Source organism: Pygoscelis adeliae, unplaced genomic scaffold (assembly GCF_000699105.1).
Source record: "Pygoscelis adeliae isolate BGI_AS28 unplaced genomic scaffold, ASM69910v1 Scaffold81, whole genome shotgun sequence".
NCBI lineage: Eukaryota > Metazoa > Chordata > Aves > Sphenisciformes > Spheniscidae > Pygoscelis > Pygoscelis adeliae.
The window spans coordinates 375,213-390,991 of NW_008824005.1; the positions used below are offsets into that span (position 1 = coordinate 375,213).

Below are 15,779 nucleotides of genomic sequence, written 5' to 3' on the forward strand. Positions count from 1 at the left end.
TGAGGGGGGGCCTAGCGAAAGAGAAGAGTTGGGAGCACTTAGTAGGTGAAACAATCTCAGGTTGTTTAGCTGTGATGAACACCATACTTGAGGACTCAACTCATTGGAGCAACGTCAGAAATTACAGATAATTATTTTGAAATTGCAGATGACAGGCAATTTTTCAGGCTACCTGGAAAGGACAAATATGACTATCTTCGAAAAGGGCGTGAGGGAGAGAGAGAAGGAGCAGGGAAATTGTAGATCAGTCACCTTTATATAACCTGTGCAAAGTGGTAGAATAAACCATCAAGCCTTCTAGAAGCACTCAGCGGAAAACTAAGGTGATGAGCAATTATTGTGGATGCATACGGAACAAACAGTGTCAAACCAACCTAAATTCCTCTGGTGATGGAATAACAGAAGTCATCAGCATCATAGCTCTTAATTTAGTTTAGCTTTTGGCAATGAGGGATTCTTGTAGGCAGGCAAGAGAAATGTGGCCTAAATAAAGCCTAAGGTGCAAAACTAGGTAAGAAATCGTACCTGCTACTTACAAAAAGTGAAGTGCAGAAAGTAGCTATGGAGTGAGATCCCATAAGGTTCGTCCCAAGTCCAGATTTTTTTCAGTGCTTTTGTTAATGACTTATGATAGAATAAATAATGGGTTTACTGTAGTCAGAGATGAGACAAAGCTAGGAGGGATGGTGTGTACAATTTGAAGAAAAGATTGCAATTCAGAATTATTTTGTTAAACTAGAGAAGTGAACTGAAAAAAACTAAGATGCATTTCAATGAGGACAAAGTACCAGGTTTTATACTTTCACAGGATGTGAAAGATACAGTTACATAACAGTTTGTGGGAGAAGGATCTGGCTATAGTGAATCACAAGCTTATTCGTCAACAACTTCACGCTGTTGTCTAAAAAAGCAATCATACTGAGATATGTAGAAGAAAGTGCCTGATATGAAATAATCTGTTACCAGTTTAGCAACTGGAAGACTTCTGCTGGAAGACAGCATAGTTTTGGTTATGAAGCATTAAGAGGAATCTAGGCTGCTGGAGAGGGTCTAGAGGCGTGTACCTAAACTGCCATCGTCTAGAAAATAATTTGTCTGAAGGAAAAAGAAGGTGGAGAAAAAAACCTCTTAATTTTCAAATACTGAAAGGCTTCTCCAAGGACAAGTAGAATAATCCGTTCACCAAAGGTAGGGTGTAAAGTAGAAGAGGCAATGGGAAGACTGCATTGGTGAAGATTTATTTTAAGGATTAGAAAAGAAAATCTTTGTTATGGTAAGGATAAGATACTGAAGTATCTTGTTTATGGGGACTGTGGCATCTCTGTAACTGGAGATCATTATGAACAGTGTTTTCAAAGATCTGCTACATACAATGCCAGTGTAATTCTGCCTCGGTCACAGAGATTGGTTATCTTCTTAGATTTCTGCTATCACTTCTCCGTGATTTTGCTGAGCATGATATGGTACAAAGCGTTGTACCATATCTATATGACACTATCTGACAACTCTAGCTGGGAGGATGTGCAGAAGACAGAGCATTGATCATTGTCGCTCTGTGTTCTTTCAGCACACTAGGAGAGGCTTGGGCTCAGCTAAAGAAGAGTCTAGCTGATGAAGCAGAGGTTCATCTCAAATTTTCTTCTAAGGTAAATAGTTCTTCCTTTTGCAAAGATTTTTGCCATGTAATTGATGTGGATCTTCCCTCAGTGCTTGTTAGAGGGGAAAATACACATGCATATGGTACAAATTTAGAAGAATTAATAAGTTGGTGAACAAACTTACTGAAACTCTATCCGTTCTTCCCGCCAAAATCATAGTTTATTTAATCTACCTGTTCAGTAAGTTAAAACACATCTAGCCTTAATTTTTCATAAAAAAGAAGGAAAACTGATTCTAGACGTTATTCACCTAGGGCTCTAAGTTCGAGCCTGTTCAAGTAAATTTACCTAGAGCTTGTACAGATTACTTCTGGAGAGGAAGAAATAAAAAATATTTGCCTTCCCAACAAGAATCTACAGTATCTGTCTGGAAGGAAGAGAACCAGGACTCTGACTTCTTCGTATTGTTAGCCTTTCTGAAAAGCGCACTGGGAACTCACTTCATGTTATTTTTGGATCTTCTCTCAAGTGGTGCCCAAGCAGATTTCTTATACAAATTATGGTATTTATCTGGTTTTTTCCACCACATGTGACATACTCTTGCGTCCTGTTACATTATGTTAACCTCTGTGGGCGATCAGGTTCAATACAGTGGCAGATATCTCAGCACAACAGCCATGTTCTGGAGGAAAATTATAGCTCTACACTGTTTGTAAGCCATTATGCAGAGGTTACTCAGGCAACCAGCCGCTGCCTTGGTAACCCACTGCTCTGCTTTGAACTTCTACTTCAGGGCTGTAATTAATGAAATACTTTTTGCTCCCCGTTGTCCTCTCGTATTGTTTTCCAGGAGGAAGAAATGCACCCTGGAGTGCATTTGTGCGTGTAGGCAGGCAATGTACAGGGGTTCTTTAATTATTTTACTTTTCCTTAAACCCTGCACAGAAACTCCTGTAGCATCCTCTGAACTCTCCCCACTGTTCCTGTACCTGCTTTGGGAGTTCTTAGTTCTGGCTTTCTTTTATTAACAGAGTGTGCTTTTAAACATATTGATTATTGCTATCAGAGAAGTTATTCTTAGAAGTAGTAATTATATTTCTCGTTGATAGTCAAAGGAAACCAGTCAGTGCTGACATGAAGCAGTCAGTACAGTGCAGAGCACACCAAGAGTATTCGAACATAAACGCCAGCCATGACGGCATTGAACAACTTCTGTGACAGTCCTTCACGGCACTGTTACATTGGGGGTCATGAACAGATCGGAGGAGGTGACAGCACTCTCATGGCACTCGGAACATAAAATATTATTACACTACTAATGCCTGTACAGACTGGCATGGCAGCTGTAGATACAGGCACATGGGGAATCCTTCAAGAAGGCCATCATGGCACTGAACCTCTTCTCCAGCTATTGGATTATCCCTCACTGAGCTCCAGGAGGTGAGTTCTGCTGAAAGAGAAGATGCACACATGTGCTAGTTGAAATCATGGTGGGCTGTCCTGGGTATGATGGAGTGTTACCAGCCATTCTGGAAATGGTGCTGATGGAGCAAAGGAAAAAATAAGTACTTGTGAAATCAGAGGAATTTTTGAAGTGTGGTTTCTGATAACTCAGCTGTGTAGTTTCTCCAGCATCTAATACTATGGTTAACCCTATGTCTCTGTCTTTCTGCTTAAGACTCTACCATATTGGTACAGAGGTACAGGGTCTCTGTTCTATACCTGGTAACTTCTTTTAGGAAAATTCTTGAGATTTCAAGCCCTTTGTCACCTCTCACCCATACAGTGATGGGTAAGTATCAGAGTTGTCTGTATACACTGGTGCTTTAAATCTCTTCATCTTAGGAAAGTAGTTTATGGTTTTTTCATCTATTGCATGCATTCGAAAGTCTTTTAGCAAGATCTTCTAGAAAAAAAAAAAAGAAAAAAAGAATAAATATGGCCAACTATAATGCAACATTTAAAAGCCTGGGTCATTCACATGTGAGTATTTTGATAGCTTCTGGTACCTCTTGCAAGGTGGAAGTTCAAGCAGGATAATGATGCTAGAGGAAAGATGACTGCCTTCACTGAGAAGTCCACCTCTTTTATTCCCAGAACACAGAACTGGAGAAAGCAGTTGCCTTGTTTGCATTTTGAGCCTCCTGATGATGCGTTTCCCATCTTTATGAGGATCTCAGAATTTCCTGTCCCACACAAACCATGTGAAATAAACAAATATCTTTACTTTCTATTAGGCAAGTAGAAATACCAGTGAAATGCCCTCCTGTTTGGTGTGTCCCTGGCCCTGGGGATTTTTATAAGGGTTTTCACAGCAATGCTTACTTATGTCAGGTGAGTCAGGTTGCCACTTCTTCCACTGAGGATGGTTGACTCATGTTGGGTTGTTTACCCAGGTTAATCCATTTATTAATGGAGCAGTCTGAAGGGCATGCAGACTGTTTAGCTACTTGATACTCTGTTGGACACAGATCTCTCTGTCAATTGTAATATATTGCTTCTGGAGTTCACTGAAGCCACCCTGAACTTCTCTCTGTTCCAGTTATTGTTTCGTTGAGCATTGACAATGCTCCTGGCACAGCTATCCGTTTGTACCTCTGTTCTTGAGAGAGCTTATCTAACCATGCTGGACCAGAGTTGTGAACAGGTCTTTATTAGCTTGCCTGGGGGCTATCCTGATGAGACTGTCATAAAAATATTGTCCAGTATTTTCTAGTCCAACCCCGCCAGTCAGAGCAGGGCTATCACCCACAGCGGATCAAATCAGCTACGTCTTTGTCTAGCAGAGTCTTGAATCTAAGGACAGAGATTTCACAACCTCTCTGGTCAACCGGTTCCAGTGCCCAGCTACCATTCTGGTGATTTTTTTTTTTTTTTTTAAATTACATTTAACCTGAACCTCCCAATACTCAGTTGTCTGTGTGACATTGCCTGGCCCTGCGAAGAAGAATTTGGCTCTGTTACCCTTGCATCTGACCTTCAGATAGCTGTAGGCCATATTAGATCACTGTGGTGCCAGTCTTCATCTGCCTAAACAAGTCTTCATCTGCTTTAGGCTTAAATAAACCTCTCTAGGATGTTTGCTGTAGGGCCTTGGCTGTCTTTGTAGCCTCTTTCCATTACAAGGCTGTACTGAGACTGAATGAAGTTTCCGTCTCCATTAAAATAGCACTGGAGAAAGGTTGAAAATACTTGCTTTCAGGGACTATTTGATACTGCCCCACTGTGGGCCATGTTAGGTGATTATGGACCCAACTCACCGGCATTGATGGAGTCCGGCATCCCCACAGGAGAGACAATAGCAAGGAAGTATTTGGTTGCTTCTAGGGAGGTGAAATATCTGTATCCCTTCAGAGCACACTTCCTGGATGCCAAAACTGTGTATCAGAAGGCCAAAGAGCAATATGATACAAACTCTAACGGAGTTGAGTATTACCAACTGTCAAGTCCTGCTTGTAAGAGATAAGTCACATGTGCAGTCTTGAACTCTCCTGAGTTCATTTCAGCGGTTTCTTGCCACTATTTAAAGAGTTTCAACTAAATATTCAGGCTTCTCTTTAGGGTCCCTTATACTTGACAGAAATAAATAAAATGTGCCCTTATTGGATCTCTTTTCACTATACAAGAAACGCAGATGTGTTACCACAGTCCACTGACTCACCTTATTGCAGTCAGGGTTAGCAACTTTAGTTTGTGTACTTTGGGTTTTTTTAAGCAAGTTGCATCAGTTAGGCCAGAATCAGAGCACCTCAAGTAGTGCTCTGGATATTGCCTGCAGTTTGATCTTACGTCTCTAAGAAGAGAGATATGATTTAACAGGGAGAGAGGAAGACAAGGTTTCTGTCCTTTTGCTCCCTTCAGTAAATACTCCCTTAACAGAGCTGTCCTGCGAAGAGCTGAGTTTTGCGGTAGCTTCACTCAGAGCTCTCTTGGGGAAGAGAAGTGTTGCTGTATGAGATTGCCTTTGGCTGCAGTGTGTGTATTGTTTCCTCCCTGTCCTGAGCTCTGCTCAGCAGAATAGCCAGGAATTACTGCCCGGCTCCTCATTATTGCCATCTCTTCCTTTGTTTTCATTACCAGCTTCAGAGTGAGGTAGAGAAACCCCTGCTCAACTTCAGAGAGAACTTTAAGAAAGACATGAAGAAGTGTGACCACCATATTGCAGACTTACGGAAGCATCTGGCCAGCCGCTACGCAGCAGTTGAAAAGGTGGGAGCAGAGAATAAACTGGAGAGTTTTTGAGATACTGCTGGTTTGGACAGAAAAGCAGCTGCCCCTTTAAAAGTTTCTGCTCTGCCACAAAGAACCACAAAGGTTTCTGCTGAGTGCTTTCTGCTGTTAATTATGCTTTGCCGGGCCCCTGATATGGTTTGCTGCTTAGCTGAGATTTGGGAAGCTGGCTACATCCAGGGCTATTACATTACTACTGAACTAGCTTTTTTTTTCATCCTCCCCTTCCCAATTTGGGACAATATATTTCTAACACATTTGATGAAAATACTCCTTGCTCGTGTGCATCTGGAAGTCATGTATATTTCCCTCAAAATTTAAAAAACCTTGCCTGAGAATAGCAGCAGGGTCAGGCCGAAGGCTCGCCTGGCTCAGTATCCTCTCGTGCAGTGGCCAAAAGCAGATGGCCAAGGAAGGCAGCTCAAACCTGGCACGGCAAGTCACAAACCCTCTCCCAGTTCCTGTTTTCTGTGCCTCACAGCAAACATCCTCACCTGAAAAACGCAAACGTCAGCAGCACCCTAGCATCAGGGGCTGTTTTAACATGAACATCCAGTAGGTAGCTGAGGTTGTGATTTAGGGAGAGTTATACCCACAAAAAGTTCTCTCTTATCAGCAGCTGGCAGGAAACGGAATACCCATACCTCGGCTGCCAAGATGCTTATGCCAAACGGTATCCTCGTGCGGTTTGCTCTTGGGTGTAAGTTGGAAAGGAAAATACCATGCTTAGTCAACCCAGAAGGTTGTTTGGGCTTTCACTAAAGATCAGAGTGCACATGAGAAAGTTCGCGCAGGGGCAGAATTGCTGCAGGATACACAAGGTTATTAGACTGTATGTATGTAGGGAAGGCATTTTTCTGCAAAACAGTAAGTTCTTCACAGTCATACCTGCAAAGAAATACAGTCCTCAGTAGGAATATTGAAAAGAATGAATTAGAATAGCCTTGAGAAGAAGGAATAAAAAAAGGGAAAAGCGGTGTCTGCAGTGTGCCTGATGAAGCACACAGCTTCTCACCAGATTGCTTTCCTGCAGCTCCCTCTTGCGACCCTCTGAACCAAGTACAGGGTCTTTAAAACTGCAAATTGAAAAAATTCAAGTAATGTCTCAAGAGCACTGTAACTTGCAGGCTGGTGTGGCTGTAGAAAACTGCAAGGCACTAACAAAATATGATCATCCAAATTTAGTTTTAAACACTACAACTGGATAAAGAACAGATGTGACCTATTTTATAACAAGTCCATGCAAAACAAGTTATTTTTATTTTATGTATTTAGGCAACCTCAGCAAATGAGGTGACAGCATGCAAATGTGGTAGTGATGTTTATTTGTTAAGACACTTTACTAATTTGCCTGTATAAGTTCAGTAATGATACTGATAAATCAGGTTTCAAAAGCCTGAAGACCTTTAAAGTAAAGTAATTTAAATAATCAGTTGTAACCAGGTCTCAGATTCTTGATTTCTGCAGTACGAACTGCTGTTGTCATGAACCTGAATTAGTTTTTCTGAAATAAGTCTAAAAGTTCCTGTTGTTAGAGTTTCTGATAATTGTATATTGAATCCAGGAGGTACTTAAAAATAAATTTTATAAGATACCTGAAGTTCTTTCAACAATTGAGATCCTAAGAAAAGCAAATGGAAGAGGTGTCTTGGTGATGCTGGTTAAGACATTTGGAAGAAGCTTCAGCTCCCCTTTCTTCCAGAAGTAGTGCGAAAGTTACTAAGAAACATTAAAGTCTGATGATGCCTTTTGTACTGTGCCTTTCTAAGAACCTATGAAGAGTTCACATGCTTTTGTGATTTGTTGGTGACAACTTCTATAGGGTGGTAGGACACTTCTTTGAACACCACATGGTGTCCTAAGAACTTGAATCCCAGTTAGGACCCAGTTTTATGCAAAGTCCCTGACTTCTTACTGACAAATACTTGTATGAAGGAGTCATAGATGGCTGAAAGCAGCTGGCAGCTCTTTTCCTCTAAAACATGTGACTCTTCTTTAATTACTCCAAGGCCCGGAAAGCCTTGACAGAGAGACAGAAGGATCTGGAAATGAAAACACAGCAGCTAGAGGTGAAGATCAGCAACAAGACGGAAGAGGAAATTAAGAAGGCGAGACGGAAGTCCACTCAGGCGGGTGAGTACCTGTGTCTGTCAGCATCTGGAGGCGAGCGCAGCCCCGCGGATGGCAGGAACAAGATGGGATGCAGCTGCCCATCCACCCACGTGTTTCTTGTTTTTTAATATTGTAGCTACAAAGTCAAAGTGAACCGTGCTACAAATCTGTTTGGTGTTAAATCCTCAGAAGAAGCAAGGCCAGTTTTTCCAAGTCAGACGTCACAAAATGATGATTTTGATAATTGGGATGAGAACAGTAAAAGGAGGGTGAATTGTCCTTTTGTTTTGTGAAAGTGTGCTGAGATAACTGAATGTTTGTGATACTCTTCGAAGTCAGATTTAAAGAAGCTCAGCTGAAGATGTTTTTTCCTTAAATCATAGTTCTTTCTTTGGTTCTTTCCTAAATCACAGTCACCCACAACTATGTGGGTGCCTATTATGCTTCCTATTACTGTCTTTTTCCTTGAAAGTGAACTTCTTGTCTTTCTTCCACTGCTACTCAGTGATTAAAATGATTTCTGTTCAGGGGATACTGAGGATATAGTAGTGTGTGCTGTATTGTACTGAGGACACAGCTACTTGATGTGACCTATGCATGTTTTACAGAGGCTCAAGCCACTTCTACAGGATCCATCAGGAACTGTCTTGAGATCTGCAAAGCTGATATGTGCAGCTCTGTTAGTACCTGTGCTGAAAATATGTTTTAACTAGGGCTTCCATGTTTCATCCCTTCATAGGTCCATTCCTTGGCAGAGTGGTCCTTCATAGTTCTGAGGCTTTTAAAAATTCAGGATAGCCTGTCTGTGTTTTGAGGAGACTGAGAAGAGTCGTTTGCAGTGTGACCATGTGTATAGGCAACCATTTGAGGAGAAACAAATGCTACATGTTAGCGACAGGAGGCTCCATGAGAGATACTCTTTATCCGTCTGCAAATTCACAGCCTCTCTGTGTTCTCTTGGGTCTTCAGAAATTGTAATAGATATTTATTAAACAAGCAAGGGAGAGCTGAAGATCAGATGAACATAACCCAGAGTTTGGTGTGAGTCTCCCCATCGCTCTCCCCCACTTTCTGCCACTGTTAGGGTGCGTGGCAGGGGAGGACTTGCCCTATCCCCGCAGGTAGTCCCACCCAGAAGCCCAGCTGGGGTGCTTGCGATGCGCACAGCAGCAGCACGTAGTGATCTGGCTTTGAAATGAGGCCTGCCGCAGTGGATGATAGGACTAGAGAGCTCTAGACCAGAGCCCTTCTACAATCCCACTGGTTACTGATACGTGGCGTTGCTTTCTGCTCCCATGGATTGTTCATGTGTTTCATGGCTTTCATGTTCCTGGCTGTACAGTGGCTCAGATTCATTCGGCTGGGTGGAGGATAACCCCAAGTCAGATGGCTCCTGAGGAGCCTCCTGGAGTGTGGGAGCCATTAGTTCAGACTTGTCATGTCAGACTAGGCATCCCCTGTCCGGGTGGATAAGCTTATGGCCGAGCTTTAAGCCCTGAATCCTGGTTTATTCATGGGGTTTGGTTGCCAGCCCAAGTTCTAAGTCCATGAGAGACTTCCAGATGCATTTACTTCTTTGACACTTGTTTGGTCTATGGAGTCCTGTTCTTCAAGCTTGATTCATCCCTAGTTTATGTATAAAGACCTTTTTGCACCTAAAAGAACAGGATGAATTTGAGCCCTGGACTTAGGCATCAAACCATTAAGGAAAGCGTAACTGAGCTTCGTTTAAAGAAGAAAGAGAATTTACTAGTCAGAAAGCAGTAATCTCTGAGACATGACTTCCAGATTTTCCATCCACCTTTCCCTCTCTGTCAGAGCAGAGTCCTGCAACAAAGAAAAAATTGAAATAATCGCAGCTTATTGTGTTACTGCCCTGAACATGGGAGGAAGCCAGAGCTCGACTGGAATCGTGCATCTTCAGAGGCTGGAGAATGCATGAGTGTGAAACTGGGTTGAGGTTGCAAATAAACATCCCTCCATCTCAGACAGCTTGAGCCTGACGCTTTGCTCCCGTTTTAAACAGACCCGTCTTAGAATGCGGCCTCACCTACAGTGCTACCCTGCAGCTCAATAACTCATTATTATTGATTTCCCATTTTAATTATTTTATTTTTCAGATATAACTTCCTGTCTATGACCTTTTTTTTTTTTTTTAAACTGAAGTAACTTGCTTTCATAGTTCTGGGCATTTTGTAAATGTTAATGTAAATTTTGTAAATGTCTTAATGTTCATATTTTCCTTTCAAAATCTTGTATTTTCCCCCTCATTCTTTCTCACCCCAATCACCTGATCTTTTGCCACACATCAAGTGCATGTATTTTGTTGAAATTTTATTGCACCTAACAAATACCATGTAACAGAACTGCCTTCAGCTCCACCAGGACTGACCTTCAAACCCTCTGTGTCTGCCTGCAAAACCTGAACTGCAATTTCCTTCTAAGCTCCGTAACACTGGCTAGAGAAGACTAATGTGTTGCTATCTTGATCTTTTCAGGAGATGACCTGATGCGCTGCGTGGATCTTTACAATCAAGCCCAGTCCAAGTGGTTTGAGGAAATGGTGACCACCACTCTGGTATGTAACTCTGTGTAGCATCTTGCATGTATAAGATTGCAAAATTGTAATAGCATACAACATCCGTCACGCATAGCTAGTTACAGTGCAAAGCACTGGGAAAAATTGGGTGATAAATCTCCCATTGTATTGCCCATTCTCAGTTCTAAGAAAAACTCATATCATTAGGGGAAGGAAGAAATAATTGTTTCTTTGCAGAAGGCATTAAACCCCTTCAGGGCTGCTTAGGGGCCAGAACACTGGAATTGTCCCCAGGAAGGATGAAGTAACGCACAAGGAAGACGTGGAAAAACATGTGATAAATCACTGAATCCGTTTATACGTCAATGAATTTTTGTATTCTATGACTTTACAATTTCTTTGTGATATTGCCAGCTCAGAAGAGGCATGCTTTAATTACGTATTGTTCTGTTTCTCTGAAGATAACACAGCTCACAGTATTCACCCTAAGGGCGTATACCTTTGGGGTTAGTCACCAAGATGCCAAGATACAGCTTTGATGTGCTGTATTCCTTGAAATACCTGTACTTTGGCTTTAGGGCTCCTCCCTCATGTCATTCCTTGGACCCTTTTGGATAACAGCCAATAGCTTTCAAAAGTGGGAAATGAAAGTGTCTTTTGCATGTATTTTTCTCATTGGGTAAACACAAAAGTGTAAACTCCTCCTAATAAGAAGCAGGGTAATAAATTGCTCAGCACTTGGAAGTGTGTCAGTGCAATATTTAAACTGCAGTAAATAAATAAAGGCAGATGGGTGAGTGGAAAACCAGGAGGCAGATATCTTCCCAAAAGCAGAACAAGAGAGAAAAAGTTGGTTGTTCCTTTACATAAGGGATCTGATTCTTCTCTCACCTTCACTGGTGGTTTCTTACTGACGCAGATGACACTGACCATTAGTGCCACTGTGTCCCAATATGGCCAGGTATATGTTAGCTGCATATTTGCTCCCGGAGAAGTACGACTCAGAAGTGCTCTAGTAGATAGCTCAAGAGGGACGTCATAGCCTGCAGGCTGCACAGCAGGTTTGTCAGTTATGAAACTCAGGCTGAGAAGCATTTGAAGGTAAGTCTTGGTGTACATGAATATAAAATCTAAATTGAAAAACAATCTGCATCTGATCAGCTCAGATGCAGATTAGTTCATATGCAATACAAAGTCGAGAGAGTCAAGGTCTGAAGATTTGTGTTTCCTTGTGTACCTTCCTCCCTGAAGTTTCTGGTGCAGATACAATGCATGTTCTGCGTATGGCCTGCTTACCAGCACTAGCACAGCGGGTTCTGCATTCTGGTCCTGCGCATCTGTGCCCTAAGTAAGGGAGTCTGAGTTCAAACTGGGCCATTTTTTCCATAAGGGCAGTACATCAACCAGCAACAGTAATAGGAGCTCAGTCTATTTCAGTCCTGTCCATACCATAGCTCCTTTGTTCTTTTTCCTCCCCAGGCAGGTAGTCTACCACCTGAGATTTTTGTGCTGTAACGAAGGATCTGTTTCGCAAAAGACGTTTAACAAATTGCAGATAGCACAGGGAAGGCAATGTAGCAGCCTGCCTGCTTGTATATGCTCAGTTTGCATTCCACCATGATGGACACCAGAAATGCCCTCTGAAGGCAGGTTTTTTAAGATTTGGCCCCACTGATGTCCCTGTGAATACAGAGCTTTCTAGTGAAACAGCAAAGTCCATTACAGTATATGTCTTTAAAGGCAGACTTCCATAGCATGCTGCTTCCACTGCTGCCGCTCAGATGGACAAGGAGGGACTAAATGCAGATTTTGGGGTATAATGTCAGAATCCAGGAGAAGAGGGAGGCAGAAGAAATCAGGAGGAAAGTTGGAAATCATCTGCCTTTTCAACTAAAGGGTTGCTGCGGTCTGCTTACTGCTGGCTGAGTGAGGTGGAGACTTGTCCCAGCTCATCATCTGGTGAACAGATAAAACTGCTCTTACAGGTGTCTGGTTAGACCGAGGGCAGTCAGGCCCTCTGAGCCATACACCCCAATGTGGTCTCCTGCTTCCCCAAGGAATCACTGTAACTTCTGGAGCTAGCAACAAAGCATGCAAAGCTTCTTGCAGGAAACAGATTCCCTCTTGCTTGCAGCATCCCTGAAGACAGTAGCTCCTCTCTCTGCCTTGGTTGTCTCAGGTTTGGAAAGGTTTCAACCTTCTTTTCTGTTGTTAGGCTCAGGCTGAAGTGACTTCTGTTGCTTGCTGTCTCAGATTCTCTGCAAATCTCAGGGATGTGCAACCACAGAGTTCAGCCCCAAAGCGTGACCCTGGGGTAGTATTGCACTGACTGGCAACCTTTCGTGTGTCATCCTTTCTCTGGGCCTTCAAGCTCAGCTTCCAAGAAAAATATGGACTTGTTTTTCTTCGTGTCCAGGAGCTTGAGAGACTAGAAGTTGAAAGGGTGGAGATGATTCGGCAGCATCTTTGCCAGTATACACAGCTGCGGCATGAGACAGACATGTTCAACCAAAGTGTAAGTCTGCTTTTTGCTTGGTCCCTTTGGTCTTTACTGCACTTCAGCTGAGCAGAACGGTCCCTATCCTGATCTGACTGACCTGTATCAAAAGGAGACGTGAAAAGTGTATGTGGTCAGCTTGTTAGTTTGCAGCAGTACTGTACTGCCACCCTACAGCCTTGCTCCTCCAAGACTCTCTGATCCTAGTTACATTTCATACTGCTGGATCACAGCTTTTTGCTGGGGGAGACACAATGAATTGAATTACATTTGGCCAGCATGAACCATTATTAGTTCTCCCAGCATGATGCACTACTCCTTGAGGTCATCTATTCTTGCAAGGAAGATGGTAAATAGTTTCACTGTTGGGGGAGGGAGTATATATTTTTTTCTTACTAAAAAACTGGCTAGTTTTCAAATATTAAAATACAGGGGATGAATGCCAACCTCAGTACATGGTTGTATTTGGTGTAAGGTACAGATTGCAGGACAGGAGTCAGAGACCGACTGGCCAATGCCTGGCATAGGAAACCTGTCTCTGCTTGACGTTAAAGTCTGACTCTTCTCTGCTTCCTGCTGCAAGGCTTCACATTCAGATCTGGCTGTTGTCCACCGAGTCTCGCGTACGCGCAGTTCTCACTTGTCTGCAAATGCAACGTAGGCGTGCCCATAGCTGCTCTACACTTCAGAGCAATGACTGTCTCTGCTTGAAATGCGCCCTTGACATTTTGATTCTTGTTTTGTTCGTTTTAGACAGTAGAGCTCGTGGATCAGTTGCTTCGGAAAGTGGATCCTGCCAAAGACAGGGAACTGTGGGTAAAAGAACACAAAACTGGAGATATCCGACCTGTGGACATGGAAATATAGACTGATCTATAGTTGTATGTGATGAGTCCACTGAATTAACCAGGCTAATGTTTGTTTTTTATGGGTCAGAAGAGCACAGGGAAAAGGTTGTTCCACTACCAGACACCTTGTAATTTATGCCTGTACGGGCTCTCTCTGTTACATTTAGTCATTAAAATGGTCCTCATTGTGCTAAGCCTTAAACACCAGACATTCCAGGGTGAAGAAACCAGATGTGTGCTTCCCACCAGAGGTTCCCAATTGCACGCAGCTTCCAGAAGAAACCTGCTTTCTGGTACAGAGAGAGCTCTGTTCTTCAGTGACTTTGTGCTACATCCCTTGCATGACTATCTTTATACAGTATGTTAGAACAACCATGCAGTGAGCCTCTGGCCAGCAAGTAGATAACTGTTTGAACATGATGTAGGAGGCAAGGAAGTCCTGATCATGAATCCCAGGTCTGGCACTGACTGCTTTCGTGGCCATAGGCAAGTCAATTAACTTTTCTGGCTCCCCCATCTATAAAACACACGTATCTCGCAGCAATGTTGTGCGAATACATTTATTTCATAAAACGCACTTTCCCACCATGGCAGTGAAGTGATGGCCCTTCTCCCAGAATCTATGGAGAAGACTCCTGTTCTTCCTGTTTTATACTCCCTCTCAGGGATATATAAACCCATTATCATCATGATTTCTGTTCTAGACCAATCAATAAGGTTGAAAGTGTTACCATCACCGTTATTTATCAGGAAAGACTTGGGTGTGCTATACCTACCTCATTAGCTGTCTGAGTGCCCTCAATGACAGAAAGAGGTTATATACCAAGGAATAAATGAGATGTTCAAAACCTTTCCTGCTTATGCAAGATGTCCTCTAACATTTTATTTGGGATCCAGATTTAAATTGCCCTTTGTTGGTTCCTTCAGGTGAATATCACAGCCTTTAGGTATTTTTAATTACCAAGTTTGTCCAGCTAAATTGTGGGGTTTATCTTTTTAGAGCCTGATTTTCAAAGGTGCCATGAATCTGTGATGCTAGATTGCATTAAATGTAGATGTAGGTGCCCAGCACTTCTGCACCATCAGATTCTTAACCTTAGGTTTTTCCTTTGTTACCCTTACCACAAACTACCAAAAATTCAACACTGCTCTTGGCACATAGTGTTACATAGTTTGGAGACTGGTTTTGAAAAGGTATTCATTTTCTTCTCCTGCTGTTATTTCTGATTGATTATTCAATGTTGCTGTTAATATATTTTTCAGCATTTCATACAATGCCAAGATTCTTAAGATTCTTGCTTTAGATCCAGCAGAAATCTTGATTGTCACCACTGTGGCCTTTACTCAGTGTTTACTGTGCTGTTATCTACAATTTCCCAAACCATACTGTTTCATTTGATCCACAGTTATGCTCCACTTTATCTCATTGTTACCATCCTTTTTTCCCCAGCACCAAAATTGCATCCTTCTTTTGTTATAGTATTATTCTAGGTTTTTGTTCACCATCCTCAAAGTGCTGTGATTAGATCATTGAGAATTAATATTCCCCTTTACAAATACAAGCTGAGACACAGAGAAGTCTTATCTGAAACACATTTTTAATATTGCTGCAGTGATTATTTTTCTGATTTGTTATTTCAGACTGAATTCTGTTGCATTTTCCTATTGTTGCCTTTTTCTCAACCATCTCTTTACCAGTATAGATTTCGTTCCTGTCTTGCAAATGCCTCCAGAACCACTTCTGTGCTGCGTCATTAACCTTTATAAACCTTTGCACGTTGGCAGGTGCAATGCCATGACCACTGCGTGCTCAGGATCACTGTTCCTGGTGTCACACCTCCCTTACTGCACTTCCATTACACACTTCTGAATTTGTGACTAGTATTTTATTCTCGGTGTTGTAGGCATCCAGCGCACTGTTCCTGCAAAGACCGTTGCAATACAAATGAAACATG

General features: G+C 42.3%; 1 protein-coding gene across 1 annotated transcript in view; it reads left to right on the forward strand.

The window, feature by feature from the left end:
- The window catches only part of GAS7 (growth arrest-specific 7), a 66,372-nt gene extending 51,697 nt beyond the window's left edge, over positions 1-14,675 (forward strand). Inside the window, exons 8-13 of the mRNA XM_009325774.1 lie at positions 1,568-1,646; positions 5,679-5,807; positions 7,838-7,961; positions 10,439-10,518; positions 12,896-12,994; positions 13,730-14,675. Coding sequence (XP_009324049.1) covers positions 1,568-1,646; positions 5,679-5,807; positions 7,838-7,961; positions 10,439-10,518; positions 12,896-12,994; positions 13,730-13,843 — 625 coding nt within the window. The 3' untranslated portion in view covers positions 13,844-14,675. The remainder of the gene's footprint in view (positions 1-1,567; positions 1,647-5,678; positions 5,808-7,837; positions 7,962-10,438; positions 10,519-12,895; positions 12,995-13,729) is intronic.
- The last annotated feature ends 1,104 nt before the right edge of the window (positions 14,676-15,779 follow it).